The 23,165-nt window shown below is 45.1% G+C and overlaps 1 protein-coding gene across 2 annotated transcripts in view; it reads left to right on the top strand.

Annotated features, from left to right (window-relative positions):
- Nucleotides 1-17,161, top strand: part of DPF3 (double PHD fingers 3) — a 163,642-nt gene extending 146,481 nt beyond the window's left edge. For both annotated transcript variants that reach the window (XM_040600487.1, XM_040600488.1), the window contains 3 exons: nt 13,717-13,829; nt 15,173-15,254; nt 16,309-17,161. In XM_040600487.1, the coding sequence (XP_040456421.1) occupies nt 13,717-13,829; nt 15,173-15,254; nt 16,309-16,379 (266 nt within the window). In that variant the 3' untranslated portion in view covers nt 16,380-17,161. The remainder of the gene's footprint in view (nt 1-13,716; nt 13,830-15,172; nt 15,255-16,308) is intronic.
- The last annotated feature ends 6,004 nt before the right edge of the window (nt 17,162-23,165 follow it).

Below are 23,165 nucleotides of genomic sequence, written 5' to 3' on the forward strand. Positions count from 1 at the left end.
GTCGTGACAGATCCTGAGCCCCTGGCCATTGCTGCTTTTGTTGTTTTTCTCCTATCTCCTCTTGAGCTTTCTGCATAGGACAGAGAGACCCGACAGAGGCTGGACTGAGGGCTAAGCTGAATGCTGAAAAATCAAGGAAAGGCAAGTTGAAGAAAGGAAGGAAGGAAGGAAACTGCTTGTGGCATCAGTGCGTTTTTCTTGTTCAATAGGCCATCTCCCATTCTAAGTCAGTTGTCATTTTCATTGTCCCCAGTGTGATGGATGCAGAGAGCAGAGCTAGACATTTCTGCTAAGGTAGCTAGGAGTGAAAGTATACGTTGAAATTGGCCTTTATGGATGTCTGTCAACACCCTGTTTAGATGAATGGGATCCTTCCCACCACAGCAGAGCTATTGTTACAGGCTGTCAGACTCCAGAGAACATCTCTGCATAAGTCTTATTACTTTGAACATTTTTGTGACTGTTTTTGTTGTTTGAGGGGGTTTTGGTGGTTTTTTTTGTTTGGTTGGTCGGTTGAGGTTTTTTTGTTCTTTAAGGCACAGGCCTGAAAATAGAAATGTTTTAAAAGAAAATTTTAGTAATGCAGAAATATCTGCAATGTTAGTATCTGAACAGAAAAAGCACCACTGTTCACTAAGCCCCACGGCAGATTTATGTTGGCATGGTGGCTAGGAAGGTACCTTATTTTTCTGTCTAGAGAAGGGTTCTTGCTGCTGAGAGTCAGACATAGCAGGAGAAAGGAGTAGAAGTCTCCTAGCGTTGCAGCAGCTAATGAATGCCCCCAAAGCCAGGTTTCCCTGTGCTGAGACTGAGCTGAAGGCTGGCAAAGCTGAGGGCTGGAATCCCAAGTTCTCTGGGTGGGCTGAAAACGCCATCAGCTTCTTTGCTTTGACCTGAACTAGAATATTGCACTGGTTTAAGGTTTATTCCAAACTTTTGCATGGAATCAGGAAAAAAGAATCTGGTTAAATTTGCATCCTGGAGCTGTGAACCCTAATTGTAATCAGATCCATCAGCCTACAGATAATAAAAAACACCATAACCCTTTCTCTAAAACCAAGCTTTTAATGCTCAGTAACAATTACATGAACTCAGTACCCCATCCCATCCCTAGCGTCGAAGATGGCTGAGTGGGACTTCAACTATTATAAAGCATACGTAGCAGAGCACGTAAAAGCAGTGACTACTCCCTTTAGCTTTGGCTGGGCTTGTCCAGACTGTGGCTTGATTTGTTTAAGATCTCCATTGTCTCTTGGAAATTATTGTAAAATTGTATTTCCTTTGCTGCACCAAAGCTGGACAGTTGCCACAGTTTAGTCCTATCTTTGATTTTAATGACTTAAGATGAGAGCCACCCATCTGTGGCATCTTAATTTCATCAGTGTATTTTTGAAGACCTGACTGCATTTTTTGCTGTTTCAACAAATGCTTTTTCTCTGTTTGTTAAAAACTTTTACCATATCATCTGTTATTTGATGAGATTTTGTCTTTGCAGCCTGTAATTCTTCATGATTCCATGGTGTGTGCACCATGATGGGAAAAGGATGGCATTTACCTTTCAAAAAGCACAGATTTCTGGAGCAGAGTATTGTGGCTAATATTGCCATCCAGGTTATAAATAGAAACAGTTTTGTCTGATGTTGTCTAACACAGCTGTGGTAGCTCTGAATGACCTACAAACCAACTATGGCACTGCTGTGGAAAAGGCAATACGCTTTGAGCATTGAGGCTGGGAGGTGGGCTCCTGGAACTACTGCTGCCTGCCTGAGAGGCAGCTGCTCTGGGGAGCTCAGAGGGATGCTCCTTCTTTAGGATCCCAGCTGATGGATGGTACCACCTGAGCAGGAGCAGACATAGCCTCCCTTCAATGTCTTATGCTGAGTGGGGTTTTTTTTCAGAGTGGAGTTTAATTTCTCAGCACTGTTCATCTTCCATAACCAATTATCAGTTAGACCTTCTAGTCTATCTCTAGGTTTGCACGGGTGTTGAAGAGTCACTTTTTGCTTGGACTGAAGCCCCTTCTCAATATGTTTCTCAGGCTTTGCAGTTAGTGTCCTAGTGTTGGTGGCTTCATTGTGGACTGCAGGAAGAGAATGAATGTGACCAAATTTTTCAGGTACAGCCTTCTTTTTTTCGAACAGATCAGAGATTTTAAATAATGCTGATGAGAGTTTTGTCAAGTGTTGCTCAAGACTTAGCATACCAATTTGGATTTCTTTCATTAGCCAACAGCCATTAACTTCTTCATGTGATGATTTCAGGAGTCAATATTGAGGCCAGCTCTCCAAGGTGAGAAGAAGTCATTGGATGTGAAATAGTTGAAAGCTGTGCTGTCACTAAAGAGGTACTTTTATTTTAGTGTCAGATAGCCAGTAAGACATAGCTTTCAAGTTCATGTAGCACTTTGTATGGTAGAGTTTACACAGGGTGGTTTTAAGCCTATGTTTGAGAAATTTATTTTCCCCCGTTGGTACCAATCATCGTTGCTTCACATCAGTGCTGTGCTGGGGGTGGTTTAAATGTAAGACTGAAGTCTTTCCAGTCCTTTCCTCTAGGGTCAACAACTTGTTTTACAGTGCAGTGGATTCTGCAGCCAGATCTTGGCTCAGAGGTCTCATCCATTGCTGGGATAACTGGGCTCAGGCTTCTTAAAGAACAGGTCCCAGCTCTTCTCAGGTCTTTCCACACCGACTGTGTCTTTGAATGTGTCCATCAGCCTGGAAGGCTTAGGAGAGTTTTTAACCATCCACAAACTCTCTGTCAATTGAATTCAGATTGCTGTTGTAGTCTTCAGACATCCAGATGGTCCAGAGCCCCATATTCCTTCATCCAGAGAAGGGGTGGGGGAGCTTCATTTCCCTTGCAAGGCCAGGGCAGCCTCTTCAATAATTAGCTCTGCAAGGCTCCTTCCTCACTTTTATTAAGGGTGAGATTTTCCAAGGACTTTGCTATCTGAAAGAAAAAAAATGGAGAATTTCCCAAGGACATCTGCACCCATTAGATTTCTCTGTGACCGTTTATGTATTTACAGGTCTGGCATTATGTGAAGAAGAGCTAGTCCCCATTAGGCTCAATGCAGCTATCACTGGGCATTGCCAACCATCTCGTGGGTGATGGGATCCCCCCTAACAATGAACATGGCAGGTGATGAACACTGTTCAAGGTGAGAGGAGCTGGAATGCCCAGAACCTGGTCAGAGCAGCCTGTAGGACAGGACTTCCCAACCTCTTTGCCCTTAACAGAACCATCAAGCAACTGTCCCGCTAGCCAATGTAGCAGCCAGCTAAGCGCAGGGTCAGAATCACAGATCCCCATAGCACAGTGGAAGATAATTTTCTGACATTAAATACGATAATATTCTATTTTTGTACAGGGTCTGTTAAACAATTCCTCCGGTGCTGAAAACTAGCAAGATTAGTCAACTGTTTGATGAGACATTTGTGTCCACTGCTGTGGAACTAGCTGATTTCTTGTTTAATCTGATATCATATTTAGCTGCTATGAAGTATTGTTTGTGTAGGTTAAAGCAATGCTACTCACTTGTTACAGGTTAGAGAATGCCTGCACTCTGACTTGGCTGATCTGGGGTGAAAGGTCTGGTGAGCTCTGAGAAAAGAGATAGTGGATTTAAATCTGGTGTTTTCCCAGTGAAAACCGAACAAAAAAATCTTATCGTCTTGGTGTCTCTGGCAGCATTTTGTTGGACAGTTACTCAAAAAGGCTGTTTAAATAACTAAATTGAAAAATACTATGGTGAGGAGAAAAGATTTCGGTTGGATTTGAAACGAAACATGTTCTCTTTTCCTCAATGAAATGACCCTTTCCCACTGCCAAGTGCAGGCAGGCTTGAATGAAACATTTAATTTGTGAGTATTTTTTCCCTCTCTTAAAAACAATTACATCGAGCTCACTTTTGAAGCAAGGTACTGCTCCAAAATGAAAATCCGACGTCTTGTTTGTGAAACGCTGGCACAAAATGTCTCACCCTTTCTGAAAAATCAGTTTCTGCCTCTGCCACCCCTTAACCCTTTCTCCCCTCCCATTTGCTTTTGACTGAAACTACTTCATTCAAATTCAATCCTTTGCTCAGATGTTTAGATCACCCTGAAACTGCATTTTTTAGAGAGTAAACTGAGACATTTCGCTCCTTCCTACTGAGCACATACTGGTGCTCTGCAGGGTGCAGTTATAGCTCTTACTTCCCTCTAGATATTGATGTTGCTGGGACTTTGATGGGGAAGTGAAAACTGGCTGCCTTATTGATGAAACCTTGATTGGCATGTAGAAATTCCCAACCAAACAGGGGGTTTAACTAAGAGAGAAGGGAAGAAATCAGTAGATGATGGGATTTTTCCAGCTTCTGGCACTGCATTACAAACAATGGAGAGTGTGCGTGGAGGACGCTGCCCATTTGGCAGCTGAAAGGGTTCTTTAAATCAATGAGGGACTGAAGTAACTTGCTCCAAATTGGTTTTGTTTCTGTTTAGTTGAGCGAGGCAGTTCAACTTATGTCTGAATATACAATCATATTAGCAACAGTGTAAATTATGTGTGTGCGGGGAAGTCAGACCTCTTGCATTTGCAGTGTGTTTGCCCTGACTATCAACCATTTACCCACCATGTGCAGAATTTCTTTACGTGAATGATCCATGGTTACCTCATGTAACAGCAGTGAAGTCACTGCCTATGCAATGGCATGGTGTCTTCTGCGTAGTTAAGTTTATTTAATATTAAAATGATGACATTTAAATAATTTTCCTGGAGTTTGCCATTTGATTTGAAATTTCTTGAACTGTGCTGGCAGGAAATTAGTCTACAGTAATTCCTTAATCTTTCTAGAAAGAAGGTTTGTCCAGAGATTAGTAATACTCTGTCCTTCTCTTTCCTAATTCATCAACGTAAGCCCAGCCTACCCTGTTTTCAATCAACAATTGCTTCTATGGGATGGCTGTTTCGTGGCCCATGGGTGAAATCACCTCTGAAGTTCTCCCCACGGCCCTCGGTGCTTGAAAAGGACTGCAGCCGTGCAGAGGGCTTGTCTTGATGCTCTCCGAACTGACTGGGTGTACATGGCCTGTTTTCAGGGAAGAGCTGCCCACGTCGTGAAGCATTGCCTCCATCATACTCTCCCGCATAATCCCAGCAGAGAAGCCCTGGTCGGAGTGCCCCAGGGAAACGACGTGTCCCATCTACTGCCACTGCCAGCTCGGGTTAGACACACTTTGTCGGGTCAGCATGAAAATGCTGGAGCTGGTCTTTTCTAGCGCTACCTTGATAACATAGTGTGCTGGGCAGTGCTAGGCACCCCTGCGGGCGTGCTGCTGTCTGTCTGTCTGTGCTAGCAGGGCAGCTTAACTCTGGGAATACTGGGGAAGGACCAGGTATTTGGACGGCAGATGTGGGCTCGAGCAGGTAGCGGAGTCCTTGTTCAGGTTAAAGGGAGGGGAGGAGGGGCAGAGCTGATATCTTGTTTTATGGGGGGGTTTAACAAAGGTAACACTCTGGCGGAAGGCTATTCAGGCTGCCATTTCCCTAGCATTTTAAATACCACCCCACTCCTCTCATTATAGCTGGGGATTTTGGCTCTCCCAGGGGGGAGGAGATGTTCTAAATCGGCTGCCAGGGAGGTGGATTTAATGCACTGGGAAGAACTGGCTTCACCAAGTTAAAAAGCAAAACAAAACCCAGTCCTCCATTCCTATTTTTAGTGTTTATGACCAAGTATTTTTGCTTGGTTGCTCATTTTGAAAGGGTTTAGTGAGCCTGCCAGTTGATTGAAAGCTCTGTGGTGTGTGAGCTGGCCTGGCTGGGGAGCCTGCAGTGCATAGTGACGAGGTCCGAGCCATGCCGGAGGTTTTTTTCCACTGCAGTTTGTTGAAGGGTAACGAAAATGTCCCCCGGGCAAAGGGGATGTTGGCTTTCCAGGTTGTGGTGATTCATCTTGTCTGGATAAGCAGTCTTTCTCCCACTCCTGCACGTTCATCTCCATCTACCTCACCCCTGCTTCACTGTGCAACCAAATGCAAAACCTGCCCTGCGTTGCACGGGCGGTATTGCTGGGGGGGGCACTCAGTCAGCCGACCCCTGCGAGGTGTACCTGCTGGGCAGCATTAGCATGCAGTGCCCATTCTCCTGGCCAGTTTGCGCTCTATAAATGGGTTTATTCTTGTTATTAGGAGCTATGTCCCCGGCATATGGAGTCCGTGCGGTGCCTGCAGGCAGGTTTCCTTCCTGTTGGTGTTGGTAAGCAGCCCAAGTGCCTCCTGGCAATTAGCAGATTGTTACCCATAATGCGGCGCGCAGCGATGCAGCCTGGTGGGTTTTCTGGAGGTCACTCTGACCTAATTCACCCCCAGGAATTGTACAGTGCTGGCATGACTTACCAGTGCATTAACAAGCTGATGCTTCAGTACGAGGTTATTTGAGTGCTTCCACATTATTTTTCTCAGGCAAGAAATAGCCATTTTGTCTAGCAGCCAACAGTGGCTAACGGGGGCCGGTCTGGAACAGGAGGGAGCGGAGTGCTGGCTGGTTTTGACACGGGACATCGTGGGTGTGTGGCGTTTCCTTTGGCTCTAACGTTGCGGGCCACTTCTGATCCCCTGGGTTGCAAATGTGCAGAGCCCCGTTTGCCACCTTGCTTCTGCGTTATCACAGCATCTTTGCAGTGAACCAAGCAGCGTGTCAGGTGTGTGCCTGAATCCCTGGTGCACAGCCTCTGAGGGGAAGACAGAGGAGCAAAACTGTGCCCCAGATCTGCCCAGACCCCCAGGTGAGCAGATTTCAGCCTGTCCCAGGCAGTTTTGGAGGGGCAGGTGTGCCTGGCCAGAGGGGGACACCCACCCAGCAGCAGGCACCACGGCAGAGCTCCCTCTGGCAAACCTGAGCCCAGAGCAGAGGACCTGGCTGCAGCACCACTAGCCCAAACCAGGGTGTTCCCCCCGGGGTGGCGATATCTACACACCACAGTTAATTGTCACCGGTTTTTAGAGGCTTTTAAAATCTGTAACTTCTGGTTTTCATTTCTCCTTGCTAAGATATGTGTGGCTGGACTGTGCAGGCTGAGAAAGGGGGGTGACACAGGGAAAGGCACACGCAAACCTATCACAGTAAAAATCACAGTTTTAAAACATTTCTCAAGTAGTTTTCCTGTAAGACTTATGGCATCTGCTACCAAGGGGGTGGTGTGTGGGGAGAAAGTGATTAGACTGACAAACCATTAGGATGCACAGAATAACTCGCTCCTGGCTTCTCTCTTTGCGTGCTCTGGAGATCACCCTTGAATCCCTCCCAGCTCCTCCTGCCACCCCGTGCCAGACAGAGTTACTCTGCCTTGTCTGCAGCTAATCTCTCCGGGTGCATGTGAGTCTGTGTGTGCACAGAGCCTTCGTGTTGTTTATGCGTGTGAGCTGCCTTTGAGCCAAGCTTTACTCTCGATGTACCCTCGGTAGCCCAGGCTGGCTTGTCCTAGCTGATGCTCTCAATGCTTAAAAAGGTTTCAGAGGAAATTGTGTGGCGTTGTAGAGTCAAAACGGGGAGCAAGTTGAGCTGGTGGGTGGACTTTCCTCAGGAAACAAAATTTTCTGGGGAACGCCTTGAGATGAGCGGTGTTTCAGCAGGAGCTCGCTGCCCCCCTGCCCCCTTTGGTGTTTGCACAGCTAAAGCAACAGCAGGGTAGTGCAGGAGACCGAGCTGCGTCACCTTCCACACCCCACCATTTTACATCTTCCTCAAGATCTCCAGCATTGCTTTCAAACACAGGTCTGTCCTGCTTTCAGTTCCCATTGACTCCAAGCATACCTGCCTCATTACGACTGGGATTGAACCACTATCTTTTGCACAGGGGTTTTATTTGTCCCATGGGTGAGCAATTGAAGTGGGCTGTCTTCTACCGGTGCTGAACATTTGAGCAATCGCTTGTAATTTATGTCTCTTTTCCCACTGGAACTGGCAGTACCGAGAAAAAAACCACCACCTCCGGAGTGCAGCTGGCTGCCAGTCCCGGGTGCTAATGCAGCAGAGTGCCCCTTCCCTTTCTGCGGGCTCGGTTTAAGCTCGGTCCGTGCTGGCCAGAATGACTATAGGAAATGAAATAGTAGGAACTATAAGCTCTTCTACAGCTGAATGGTTTCAGAGCTCCATTAATTATTAAAGGTGTTAATTCTTCCACAATTACTGGCACATCACGGCATGTTAGATTAGAGGAAAGTTGGTCTCTGACCAAATCAGACTGACCAGCCCGTTCACTGAGACCCCCGAGTCCTTTCAGACCACCTCTGTAGCGGAGCTGGCAGTGCTGGAGCGCAGTGCCTTGCACACCGGGAGAAACAGCCAGGCTTTCTCATTTCCATCAGGATATGTAGAAATTCATGGGGGTAATATTTCCTCTCCTGTCTAATAGTAATAAAACCCAACGGTGCCTATGAGTGAGGCTTCCTCTTTTGTTGGTTTGTCTGTTTTCTTAAGAAGCTGGGTTCAGCAGGGCTTTGTGCCAAGGGGGGCGAGACAGAGCTCTTCACCTGCAGCCTCTGACACCCAGCCCTGCCCTGGCCGCCAGGAAAGCTGTTATATTTGTCTATAATGAAATACTCCTGCTTCCCTGTATCACAGAGGTACTGCGGCAGGTGGTGCCTCGGATCCTCACTCACAAACATGGCTGAAGGCTTCTGTTTATGAGAAGCTCCATTTGAGCAGACAGGTGTACGTCCCTGCATTGTAACACCGTGACATTGCAAGATGGGAAGGGCCAGGAAAATGCCAAGAGCTCTCCATCCTCATCCCATAGCAACATTCGGTCTTTTTCTGAAAGGTGCAGCTCCTTGAGCCCTGGGATTCTGGCAGAGCCAAGCCTTTCAGTGTGCTTGGGTGGTTTGGGTTTTCAAGGGCCCTTTCTAATCCATCTGTTGTCGACGCTGCATGTCTGTAAGGGTGCCTTCTTAGACAAATAAGGGCTAAATTTTTATATCATAAACATAAAATCATATCCCTTATTAGAATTACAAGTTACTTTTCCCTTCTTTTGTATGAATAATGATAATAATACTGACTAATGATGATAGTAGTCACAGAAATCCTTATTCAGTCTTAGCAGGATGATATTTTGCAGTTTCTTTGCATGTAAAACTTCCATTATTTGGATGGGGTTCCTGTGCCATAGATCATTATATCTGTAATATATATTTATAGTTGTTTAAAGTCCTCAATAGTTTATGGAATAAATTCTGATGTGATATAGCCAGGAGCCCTGTGGGTTCTCATTATGCTATTGATTAAAAAGCCCACCACTACACTACACCGTGAAGATAAGGGAAAGAATTGGAAACTGGGTGAAAATTCCTTTTACTTTGTATAAATAATTTCACATTTGTTTTAAAAAAGGAGTCTTTGCTTATTTTTTCCCCTCAAGATAATCTCTGCCTTTGTTTGAAAAAGGTTATTGATTGGATTGTTAACTTAAATAGTCTGTGGCGGGTGTGACAGAGCACATGGCTGCAATTAATCTTGCGATGCAGAATCCATTATTGAAAAAGCACTAATGAGCCATTCTAAGGCCTTCGCTGGTCACAGAGCGCCTGGGAGCAGCAGATTGCTCCTGCCCTGTAATGTCAGTTTTGGTCTTTAGTGTTACACAGCCAGTGTAAGCGGAAGAGGTTTTTAGGTGTGTGTGGGGTTTTGGTTTGGGGTGGGGTTTTTTTGGTATTTATGTTAAAGTTCTCCTTACTGCCAGCCTGCAATTGCACTGGGTGCAGGAGACAAGAAATCGCCTCTGAGTGCGCTCACCCCCCGCCCCTCTGACCAGATGTCTGGTGGACATAGTGTACAATTAAAGCCAGTGGCATGTGAAACACGGGTGTCGCTATAAAATATGGCCTCAGTCATAGGGTTCAGATCCAGAGGAGAGTTTCGACGAAGATGAGGGAGCTTTCAGACCTGATCTATACTTTAAATTATTGCTTTAAGACAAAGGGATGAGCTGTTGAAACCTTGCTGCAAGTTTTATTATCTATGTTGTTTATAGCTATTGCGGCATAGCAAAAGTTTAGGTAGAGAATAGTTATGGTAGATTAGAAACTGTCAATGTTAACATATCACCTTCTCCTTCAACAGAACTGCTCCCGGGGTGTATTTTAGAGGTCTGTCTATTGACTTTGGTGACACCATAAATATCTGTTACTTCTTCCCCCTGTTAGATCTGCGGAGCTGATACAGACATGTGAGAGTGATCCAGGGTTTGCCAGGGCTGAGCCACCACCTGAATTATTAACTGAGTTCTAGCTGCAGACTTTGCTGCACACCTTAACCACAGCAAATGCTGTTTATTACAAGATTAGCAAAGTAAGACTGTTTCTTCATCTTGACCACATAGGTGGTGAAATTAATGAGCAAGATAGACTTTCAGCTCTCTGGCTTGTGCACTACTACAGTGCCTGTAACTTGAACCACATTTTGGACTACTCTTTGTGTAAACTGTGAGTGGAACTGGCCTATTTTTATTTTTATTTTTTAGGGAATTTGAATCTACCTATAGCAGCCTGCCGTGTGCAGCTACAGGGCTTTGTCTTCAGGTATTCTGCCACAGAGGGAATGCCAAGAAGTGCTGTGATACGGAGCAGGGATAGCGTTCACTAACACCGCTCCAGGAAGTCCTGGACGTGTGAATTTTCTCATAGGTCATGAAAAACACTGGGTTTTGAAACAAAGTAGTGGGAAAATAGAGCAATTGTGAAGAAGGAGAGCAGGGAGGGCAGGAAAAAGAATTTTAATGTTTTGAGTATCTACTGACGTGCTTGCTGTATGCTACAGTGCCTCATCACGCTGCTGGCATAAGTAAAAATAGTCTTTCCAACGACATTAGGTTGGGGTCATGGTACCACAAGGCACGTTGTTTAATGTGAAAGAGGATCTGACTTAGAGGCTGAAGAAACATGTGCATGAGATATTCTTTTTCCCTTAGACATGCCGTGAGCCCTGGGCTAACAGAGAGCAATCTGCGGCTATGCAGACACGGCTGTGGGCATTTATTAGAACCTTTTGTAGTCACAGCATTCGGAGAGAGAGCCCAGTGGAGTGACTGGTATGCTTTTGCAAAATATTTCTGCATTGCTACTAAAAAGAAGGCACTGCGGCCCTCACTATTAATATTAAAATTTTCTAAGCAATCATCAGCCCGCAAGAGCCCATTTCTTTTAGGCTTGTGGTGGGTGTGGTTCTTAAGAAGGGCTCTGCAAAATAGGATGGATCACTTCAAGGATGAGGTACCATCAATATGAGGTGCAGCACAGAAGACCTGCAGAGGTGGTTTTGAGGCAAATCAGGAACGAGACAGTCAAGACTGATAGCTGGAAGAGAGCAGGAATGGCTGTGAAGGGACAGAGATAAAGTAGTGAACAGAATCTGACCTTCATGTTGCTTGAGAGAGGGAGAGTCTTTAGCTGGAGTCTCCGCAATGAGCAATGTGTGTACACAGGCAAGTGAGCACGTGAATACATGTATGCATTTAGCTGTGATTTATTTCTGTAAGTTTGATTCCATTCTTTCTGTTTCTTTTCAAATGTGACTGAAGCTATTTAACTCTCTGATTAACTCACCTCCCTGTATGAGTTGTTTTCTGTGATATATTCCAGTACCGTACAACCTTCCTGGAAGACAACTTTCTGCTCTTGGGATGAATTCCTCCCTGATGTGTAGTGTGGCACATTTGTTCTATTTACTGGTGTTGGAATGAGGTTCTGCATTTGCTGTAAATCAGACCTGGAGGAACATTTCAGTGTCATGTCAGGTTCTGCTAGTTTGGTACTATCAGAAATTATCTGAGGTCCTCTCAGCATGAATAGGTATCATGTCACATCTCCTTCTGCACAGTTGCAGTTTCAAGGTCCCCAGAACTCTAGTTTGGACTTGGTCCACTGTAAATATCAGTAAAATCTGACTCTTTTTTTGTGTGCTGACATTTCAAGGGCTCCAAAACCCAGTGGTTTTAGATCATCTGAGCTCATCAGTACTGCCAAAACATTTATTTATTCAAAGGCTTAAGAGTGATATGAGCAATGTCATTGATCCCTCCTTCCTTAAATATCTCCTTTATTTTTTATTAGATTTCCTTAATAACTTATGTACACACATTCACATTTCTTTGCTGGACAGGCTTAGTTTATGCATCACACCCATGCAAATATAACTGGAGGTATCATGGACACATAAAGGAAATATATTCCCTACAGCACTATTGTCTTACTCAGCAATTCTCGGCAACTGTTTGCTTCACTAGCTAGAAAATACAGAAGCTACTTGTAGGGTGCTGATGGGTGATGTGATGACACAGCAAAATACCACTGATCGGTCTGGTAGTGGAGATAGTACACCTATGCCCACATCTGCTGTAGCTGTGCCTTTTTTTCTGATCGGAGAAGCAGCCTTTCTTTCTCTACTCTTAAAAAGACACTTAGGCTGGTGGAGGTGCAGGTGGAAGTGGAAAAGATTTTTTTCCTACCCATTGGCTGTATTCTATAAACCGCAGACAGGCTAGAAGTGAAAAACCCCACGCACCTGATGGTGTAATTTTCTAGAAGTAGTATGCGGTACTGCTGGATGTGCATACCTGTATTTCTAGTTTTTCTATAGATGAGCAATTGGCGATCCCTGTCCCATGCCCCTGCTCCTGACTATGTGCGGTGTTATCGCTTGCATGCGTCAGAGAGAGATGCTAAATACGGGGCTTTCCAAGAAGGCAAGCAATACTTACTGCAGGTGACTTAGGGACTGCCTCAGCCTCATACGGGTGGTTTGGGAGGACAGTACTTCATTTCAGCAGTATATTTTTCTTGTTTTGTTTTGCAGAAGGAACACTGATCCTACCTTTGGTTTGTTTGTTTGTTTGTATTTTCCCCTCCAGAAAGCCCATTGCTGACCCTGCTACTGTGATACCGCTGTTTTGCAAAGCTGGAGTCGACACGCATGTAGGGGTGGGGGTTGTAACTCTGGCGATTTGTCCTTCCCAATTAGATGTGACTGTTCTGCTAGCTTTCCCTTCTTTATTCCTTTGATTTAGTTCATTGTGGGAGTTGGCTTGGGGGTTTTTCATTTTGGTTTCTTGTTTTGATCCTGGAAGGTTAGCTGTGCAATTTGGTTTCTTCTGTGCCAACCAACTTTAGTGGCAGAGCTCTTAAAAAATTAAAAGCTGTATCCCTCCATCCTGTTATGCTTCTTCTCTGTACGCTACTGCTTCCATTTAAGCAAAGTTTACAGAATTGCTCCACCCATTTGGAAATCAGGAAGGGAAGCTCTGAAATGGAGAATAACCTTGTTTCTACGAGTTCCTTCAGTCCGGTCTTAACAACTCTAATTGAAACTGTACTCCAATTTCTATTAAGATGGATGGGCTCTCTCTGAAATTGGGTTTGTTTCTGATTTCATCCTTTCTCTTGTTTTTTTTTTTCCTAAAAAAGCCCCAAAAAACCAAACCCAAAGCCAAACCATTTTTAAGAGCTCTGAATAAAACTGCTTTGCCGATGGGGAATGGGTGGGGACGACTCTGATTTTCTCTTGTGCCCGGCAGCGAAAGGGTTAATGCCTGCTTTCCTCTTTGGTATCTGTTAGCTGCAGCCCATGTTGTGATCAGTCCATGTCCATGTGCGTTTTGTTCCCAAATTCAATACCAGTTAATTCACAAGCAATAAGTGAGCCTTAACAATGACAGTTGTTTCCGATCTTCCTCAGGACACCCGACCTGCCTGCAGTTCACCACAAACATGACTGAGGCTGTTAAAACCTATCAGTGGCAGTGCATTGAGTGCAAATCCTGCAGCCTTTGTGGGACCTCTGAGAACGATGTGAGTTCATTTACCTTTTCCTGCACATAAGCATTACTGCAAGCTACTGTCATGCCCACCCTCGAGAAGCATGTGGCAATGGTGTGGGTCATGGCTTTACTGCTGCTTCCATACGTCTCCAAGGAAGAGCCGCTCCTGAGAGTAGAGAGGAACTTCTCCCCAGTGCCCCCATTAAGCTGTCAGTCTCTGCTGAAATTACCACGGGTATCATGTAGGGCCTCTTGAGATGGCAATACTTGTGGTTTGTATGCTTATTCAACAGAGATTAGCTGGAGGCAGTAAACTCACGTTGCAGGGAGCTGCAAGAGAGTAGTATTTTCAATAGGATAGTCAGGAGTAAATGTGAATGGGTGATAGCCTGAGAGATGGCAGGTGTGTTTCTTCTGTCCCTAATTTTGCTTACTTTCTCGGTATGATTTTTAAATCTTAATTACAAGACTTGGGAAACATGGCAGCGTTTGAACTGGGATGGCTAGGTCTCTCTAGCTAGGTAGTCACCTGATCACCTATTCCAGTGATTTCCAAATTGCGATCCAGAGCCTGCAGCAGGGCAGTGTCCTCTCTGGGTGTTTTCAGTTAAAATCTGATGCTAAAGGTCCTTGGCAGTCTGTGAGAAACCTGGAGAATTGACAGTGGCTGGAGAACTTCCGAGGTGATTAGATGACACCATTCCCTATAGCAGAATAAATTTGAAGCCTGAGATTTTGTTTAGCTTTGGCAGTAAATAAGGAAATCTGAAAACAGGAAGCTCTTCTGTGTTAGGAATCACAGGGTACTTCAGAGCAGCTTTTTCCCCCCAAGATATATGAAAGAGCTGCAGACCACATGGTGGGATCATGTAATTTCCATCTGTTTCACAGAGCGTTTACTCAGCTGAGTTTTGGAGAACTACCTAAGTCCAGGCTTTTGATAAGAAAGTTTCCCCTGAAGGGCTGAGATCCAGCATGTGGTGACATTGGAGCCCGGCAAAGCCTGTCCTCGTCTCTCAGTATGCCATATCCCTGGCCTAACAGCTTTTACTCCTGCATCATAAGGCCACCTTGGGGAGGAAGTCCTCCACCTCCCAGGGAGATTTTCCGGTTTGAAACTGAACTGCCTTTATGCTGAGACGGGCTCTCTTGTAGCCTCTCAGAAATATGGTGGTTGAGTGTGGATGCACAAATGTGATGCCTCTAGCCTTTTACATCCCCAGCAGTCTCTTGGTCTCTGTGTTCCTAGCTGAGCAGTGCTGGTTACCATGCTTATGTTTTCATCTTGGCAAGAAACTAATTTACACCATTTTCTCTCTTCTCCTCTCTTTCTCTCCCTGTTTCCCTACTGTCTCTGCAACAACCCTGCCTCAGGACCAGCTGCTCTTCTGTGATGACTGTGACCGTGGCTATCACATGTATTGCTTGAATCCACCAGTCTTTGAGCCCCCAGAAGGTAACATATGTTGGAAGTCTGCTTTGACAATCACAGAGTCCTTGTGGAGAAGGGAAGAATTTCAGAAAGGTGGCCTGGGCCATGCAGGGTTAAGGAAGCAGTAGCAAAGCAGAGGCAGGTACCACTGGAAAGAAAGAAAATTAATAGATGTGGAGGTGTAGCGTGATCTGAGCTGCCCTGTACAACCTTGCCTGGTCTCTACTTCCTCTTCCAGAACGTGGCTCTTTTGCAGGTCATGGGTGCCTTTGGATGTCCCAGATGGCACTGAACAGCTCAGTTTAGTCAGCTGAGCTGAGCTCCTGTGAACTGTGACCTTGGACTTCCTAAGAAGTCAACGTCCCAGAGACAAAGCCTCAGACAGAGAGGTTCTCTCTGGAACAGCTGAGAGTCTGTTGTCAGGAGACTGGAGTAAGAGGAACAACCTTCCTTGTTCTCTGGGCTATCTGTGCCTAGGGAGGGTGAGAGTTTACAGTCTGTATTACGTTTGGTATGTAGTTATGTCCTCTGCAGGGGATTCAATCTGACTATGCTACAACTGGTTGTAGTTTGTCACTTGGTTGTGGAGAAGAGGAACTAGTCCCTTACTGTTATTGATTTTTCGACTAAAATCTGCAGAGAGCAGTAGAATTGGAGGAAACATGCAAGTGTGAATGACTGCAGTTTACAGTCTGAGGGGTGAGACAAGAATAATTACAAATCAATCACGCATTCAGGAGCTAAATGCTTATAACTTTGAGAAAGAATAAAATAAATCAGGAGGGGAAATTTTTGAAATGCAGCTAATAATTAGCTAAAGGTTTCTGTTTGACTAGGAACTGGTATACTGAAAATAGGAAAATATAAAATACCTAGTGGCAATGCACATACCAGCTGTGTTGTAACTTGTGTAGAAAGCCTACAGCCCTAACACCAAGGGCAGCAGAGCCTGCTTCAGAAAAATACAGGCAATTCCAATGTTAGGAATATTTGTTATCCTGTTCAAGCTTATCTTGACATAAACTCTGAGTGCCTGGATTTGATGTCATTCCTATAAGAAGGATTTCTCCATTTGCAGGGAGCTGGAGTTGTCATTTGTGCCGGGAGCTGCTCAGAGAGAGAGCATCAGCTTTTGGCTTCCAGGCCTGAGGAGCTCCAGCAGTCAAGAAACATTTTGCTCCCGGTGTTGCCATACCAGCACACAAGTCCCATCCAGCACACAAGTCCCATCCAGAACACAAAGACACAACCCAGATCAAAACGAACGGACACTCAAATACAGGAAGAGGTATCTGTGGTATTCACTGTCACTAAGGTCATACCTCCTGGGCTCTACTACAAGGATCATGTACTTTCCCGATGTCCGGATGAAATCTCTTCACTGCTATGCATGGTTGCTGCTTGCTGTTACGGGCTCACCTGCATTATAGAAGGGGGAAGGTTGTTATATTGACATGGAGAAGTCAATTTTGTGTGGCCTTGTGCTTTCTGTTTAGTCTTCTCTTTAAAGAAGAAGTAGTAAGGTATCTCCCAAGGAATTATTGGTGAGTACTTTGGCTGGGAGCAGCACCAGTTGTTTCTCTTCACAGGCTTGACTGGAAATCTCCTTACTGCAACCACTCTGTATTCATAGGGGGACTCTGAGAGTTGCATTAGTTCGGTACTTCCCAGGTCATGAACAATGTATTGTCACTGAGAGAAGCACTGATCAAAAATTTTTGGGTTGACACTTTCTCCCTTGGATCAAATGCTTTGATTTGGCAGATCTTTAGACATCTGGTTTTCATATCTCTGAAGGAGGAACAGTACCAGTATGTACATGCACAGATGCTTAGAAAAGCCTGGCTATCGTCTTTGGTATTTCAGGATATCCAGGCACACTGTCCCACTGCAATGCCAGCATACAGTCCAGACTCATCATTTTATTTTTATTCAGAAAATTGTGAATGGTTATGTATGTAACTGACTTGCTGTTTAGCTCAGAAAATTGAAAAAAACAAGAACATCACCTTAACTTGATCACAGAAAGTAGAATTGTCAGTTTTCTTAGCAATCTAAAGTAAGCTGCAAAAAGGAACAATTTTGGCTTAGGTCAAATGAAGCACTTCTGATTTTTTTTTTTAATTTCTAAACTAAAATGTTCTGCAACTTAAAGTTGCATTGTATTCTGGGAATTACCTAATCAGGACTTTCAGCATTTCCAGAGTGTTACTGTTTTTTATCAAAGTAATCATCAAGATCTAGCTGAATTTTCAAATATCTTTGCCCCAAATTCTCTATAACTGCATTTTTGGCAACTGTAATAATTTGTCAGAAAACCTTTCCCAGCTCTAAAGAAGGAAATAATTTACTGAGCCTAACATGAAAAGAAAGATTTTCATAATGATTTAAAAATTTAAATAGAAACACTTGTACTTTATTTAAACAAACCTCTACGTGTGAACCATTAAGCAAGAGTATCAATTGAAAAAAAATTATTACAGTTGAGTCTCTGTGAATGATTTAAGACATCACTAGGAGGACAAGTTAGTACATTGAAGAGTTTCTACGAGATACATCTTTAAGGTTAAAAACCTGCAACTCTCTGAATTGCCAAGCAGCCCAAATTGACCATTTTCTAGGGTATGAAGTGTGTTACTTCCTATGCATAGATTTAAGTGGGTTTATAATATAAATTTATGAGAGTCCCAAGCAGCATGTGACTCAGGGTGCTTGTACAAGTAGGTAAGGACACTGAAGATTATATTTGGCATATCTATGTGTGTTGAAACTTTCCCACAAAATTAGATGTCCCCAAACATTTGAAAGGACATTGTGAAAGAATATTAGTGAGATAATTTTTCTTCCTTCTCCTGCTAATTACACTTAGTTAGAGTGAGCTACACTGACCTAATGCACTTTCCCTCATTATTTAGATAGGTTCTTCACCTTTTGCATTTTGTTCAGCTTACACAGTAGAAGCAGCTGTGTCAGCTGCGGGATTCTCCCATGTACTGTTGCAGCCTCTTCTCAGTCTGCAGCAGGAGTGTTTTAACCCGTTAGAAAAAGATTTAGAAAGTATTTATCCTAGTCATATCGGACCAAATTTCTCCTGGAGAAGCTGTACTGGCTAGCTGTGAAATTAATTCAATACCTTAGGCTTTCCATGTGACAGCCACTCCAGAAGAACCGTGAGTACGAACAAATCAGGTGCGGGGAGGGAAAAGTGGGAGCCCAAGGACCTGTGTTGGGTGCCTGGTACCTGTTCTGACAAAGCTCTAGGAACAAATGTAAAATGAAGCATCTTCCTCCCAGCCTGGAACTGCCCTGGCCCTGGGGAGCACTCACTGGCCACAGCTCATCTGCATGAGCTTTTGCACCCACCTGATGGTGCAATTGAACCCTGCTGACCCGGCACCTTGGACTATCGCACAGCTCAGGCTGACATAAAGTCCTGTTGCTGCTGTGCCCAGGAGCACAAGCGTGTATTCACCAGAGGCACGGCTGGGCTCTCTCACGGAAAGTGAGTGTTTCGGCAGGAGGGGCTGGAGCTGAGAAGTGTGTGCGCTGGAGGAAAGTTTTATGGCGGTGCTGGCGGTGTGAGAAGCAGAGGTGGGTTAGCGTCGGACTGGTGCTCAGCTGCCAGGCCTGCTGGGCTTAGGGAGCTCTACATATGGCTCTACAGATGGCCATCACCTTCCAGTTTTCTGCTATTGCATTGACCTTGGGAGAGCAGTAGAACAATGTCTGCGTTATCACACGGAGAGGAAACAGCACGTTGTTTTAGCCTGTGTGTTAAGCAGACAGCAGTGGCTCATCATGTAAGTCTCAGGTAGCCCTGTTGGTGGGACTGGCTGGTGCAGAAGGTCAATGCTTTCCACCCCTGTGACAGACATTGCTAAATGAACTGTGCTCTGCACACAAACGTGATTTCCTGTTTTGTGCATTTGATCCATAGCACCGACTGTTTTCTCCTCCCCAAACCATTCTGCGGTGAACAATGTCTTTCATGTTTGGAAATATTCCTCGGTGGCCTTGCTGAAATTTCGTTACTGATGAGGTATAACGGAAGGAGAGGTGGCTGGATCTTCAGTGGCACGATGTTGTTTGCTGTTTGAGATCAGTGTAACAGGGTACTTACCCATAGCGGTCCGGCAGTGTTTTATCTCTCCAGCTTTGTGCTGTGCTGCTGCATAGCTGAGCAGCACCACTCCAGGTAACTCTGCCAGCAGATGAGATGCAAGCTCCCCCATGCTGAGACCTTCCTCCGGCTACAGTCTCCCTTCTTTACTGGCTTGGTCCAAGATAAGGGGCTAGGGTGGACCTCTCAGTGACTTTTTAGCATGCATTCAGAGCCATACGTCTTGGCGCACTTTAGAAATATTGATTGAGCCACCAAGCAAATGATGCTGCACCCGCTTTGTGCAAATGCGGAGAGGTTGTGGCACAGCCATGGGGGTGAGGAAGAAGAGTTTAGAAACTGGTAACCCAATTGGGGACAGCCTCCCTGCATGACCGCTGGGATGAACAACTTGGGCGACACCGTCCACTGTCAGGCAAATCTTGAGGCTGCTCATAGCAGCAGTCTGGTCTGGGCAGTAAACAGCACGAGGACTCTGGCTCGGTCCGCTTCTCTCTCCTGCTGCGGCAGGGTGTGCCAGTCTGTTGGCAGCCCTGAGGCGATCACACTCAGCCATATTTCAGAACTCTTCTGTGTAGGCAAGACTGGCCATAGTTTAGCACAAATCAGGGCAAAGTACCATGGGAGATGGTAGGTCCTGCATCCCTGGAAGTCTTCAAATCAAGACTGGGCAGCTTCCCAGAAGACGTATTTTAATGAAACGCAATCTTAGACAGGAATGTCTGACTGAAGAAGGCTTATGGTACAGAGGAAGCCAGGCTGGCTGATGTAATTGTTCTTCTTCCTGTCCTCATTAGAAAAACAGATGTTTACTGTCGGAGAGGATGTATTTAAATACAAGCTGTGTCTGCATAATGGCCTTAAAGTAAGTTAGTTGGACATATCTAATGTTTTTAACCCATCTTGGATAACCTAAAGAAGGTCAGTTTTACAAAATCACCTTTGCTGATGCAGTAAATTGCACATTGCCCCCTTCCTGCCCACAGTGGCGGCTACATTGGTGTTAGCCACTTCGTGCTTTTCCAGGGACCGAACAATTCAGACTGTATTGTGTGAATCCACGGCTTGGTTCTGTATTTCCTGCCATCACATTTGTGTGCTGCGTTGCCCAGTTTTCTGCCCTGTGGTGGGAAGACTAGCTGGGGAGGGGAGCTGCCGCAGCGGCAGCCTTGGAAACCAGAGGGGTGGAGAAATGGTCGTAAACAGGGTGCGTGCAAGTCATACCACCGAGGAAGTGAGCTTGTGTTACTGTCACTGAGCTTCTCCTGTAGCTTGGAAACGGCAGTACCTTTAAAAAACATAAGATGGGTCCCATTCTGCCTCCAAACTGTGCTTCTGTAGATGTGTCTTTGGACTGAGTTTACAGCATTTCTGTACATTAGGCCAGTTCTTGAGCTAGGAAAGCCAAGTTAAATGTGTCCTTTTGAAGCAAACATTGCTCTAAATAACTTTCAAATCATTATTTCTCAGCTTTCTTTGAAAGGAGCTTAGTAAATTCTGCCCCAAAGGAAGAGTGTCCCACACCACGCACTGTTGCGGAGCTGTTGCATGTTCTTTACACCTACAGCATGTGTTTTGACAGGGGTCATTTGGAAGGTGAGGAGGGATGGGGGTAGAAAGGAATATTAATTAAGCTTGTCACTGCTGGAGGGATAGTGTGCATTGTGGGCAAGGAGATTCCAGGTAGAGCTGGGCATGATTTTTCTGTGTGGAATAAATTTAAAATGCACTTTTGAGAGAACCACAATTATTCAAATATCCAAGTTCAATCTGGCAGATTATTGAATACACAAAGTGTGGGGGGGAGGGGAATATTAGAAGAGTTGAAAATGCTTGTTTTGATCTTTTTGGAATTAATCACTTCATTATTTGAATTTCAAAGTTAATTTAATTTCAAAATAAAAAAATTAAATAGCCTTCCTTTGACATAAAACATTTAACATAGGGCTTAAAAGAATTTCAGGTCTACCTGAATTGAAATTTTCCAAATTTCCTGATTTAGTGTCCTATCCACCACTGTGTGTCTGGCTAGTCCAGTTCCAGCATGTCTATAAATCTCATTAGTGAAAACTTTACAGTACCTACTTAAAAGAAAGTTAACAGCTATGGAGGAATAGGAATCTTTAACATTATGCAACTGGTTCATCTAAAAGGAAAAGAAGATAAATAAAATGGAGAAAAATGTAATCTTGAATGCTAGGAGCACTTTCTTAAAGTGAGACATCTTGGTTGAACTTACTTGTTCATCTGTCTATCTAATCAGTTGGAAATGACAGCTGTTACTCTATAAAACTATATTTCAGAGCAGAAGAGGGAAATGCTTTATGTTTTCCCAATATATAAAAAAACTGGACAAAGCAAAAGAGGCTATACTGGGAACAATTTGGCACCAGTCTGGAAGGACAGAAAATGTAAATCTTATGGAGGAGGTGATTAGAAGATGGATCGTCTTGACAATTCTGTTATGGAAGGCTGTGAGTTGGACAACAGCAGGTCCTCACCTGAAATTTTAACAGTTGACCAGATCTATTTTTTTGTGAAAATAATTTCTGTGGAGAGGAGCAGGCAGACAGGACAGGAAAGCTCTCTTCTGTAACCAGTTCTGGGCTTGCTACGATCTTAGCATCTCATACTTTTGCATGATACACTACCTGGCAGGGCAAGGGAAGTATGCATTAATGTTCTTTAGACATTGGGGCAGGGTGAGCACCACTGCCAGAGCAGGAGCAGGCAGGTGCTGTCCCTGGCCCCCACAAGAAGAGGTGTGTGTAGAAACAACCTGCAGCCAAACAGGTAGAGATGCTCGCACACTCGTTTCCAAACTTAGGTCTCAGTTAAGAGCAGCTGACCCAAATTGCAGTCTGTCCAGCAGAGCTGCTGGCTGTGCCAGGCTGCCTGCTGGTGTGGAGGGTCAGAGCTGCTCTGAGGTTATCTGGAAACATGACATTTCACTGCACCTAAGCAGAGTTATAAAGCGGGGGCTTTATTGCCACTTACAACAGGGATTGCAGCACTACTGTGCGTAGGTACCTGAACTCTGTGTGCCTCAATTCTGGAGAAAATGCAGGAGAACATGCAGGATGGCAATTCTTAGCTGTTTTTGTAAAGCACTTGGAATACACCTGTGTGCAAGCACCGAGTGCTGCCATTTACTACAGTGGTGCACACCCAGGCTGTGGCAGAGCAAGCAGAGCCAGCTCTCCCATGCTGTTCCTTATGCCGTTTGCTTCTGCCAGCCATGGGCCTGTGGTGCTGTCCTGGGAGATGACAGCAGGTGACAAGCCAGGAGATGGATGCCAAAGGTCCAAGACCCTGCAGAGGAAATGAAGAGTTTTGGTTACTATGGCTGTGCTTCTCCTCTGGTCAAAAAGGGCAGAAGCTGGGGCTGACAGGCAGCCAAATCCATCTTTAGAGGTGATATAATTACTAACAACGAGCTCCAACCCGTCAGTAGTTAATGGGTTTTCAGGGCAGACACCAAAGCCCGTCCGGTTTACATAAGATAAACTCAGTTTTGCTGGAGGGGAAGGGAGAGGAGGAGGTCTCTGGTCTGAAGGGGACTGCTTTATAAGCACAGCTGCCCAGCCCACTCCCCATCATGTTCCGTGGCAGGGCAGGCCCAGGCAGTCTCCTTCCTACCAGTGCTGGCACCATTGACCGGGGCCAGAGCATCAAGCCCCTGCTCCTGGGGAGCAGCTTTGCAGAGAGGCTGCTGGCACTGTCCCAGCTCTGTGTCCCGCCGTGCCAGCCAGGGTGCAGGGTCTCACCACCTTGCAGACAAGGGCAAGAGTGACCAGCTCTGCCAGGCAGTGTTC

This window comes from Falco naumanni, chromosome 7, assembly GCF_017639655.2.
Source record: "Falco naumanni isolate bFalNau1 chromosome 7, bFalNau1.pat, whole genome shotgun sequence".
In the NCBI taxonomy this organism is placed as follows: domain Eukaryota; kingdom Metazoa; phylum Chordata; class Aves; order Falconiformes; family Falconidae; genus Falco; species Falco naumanni.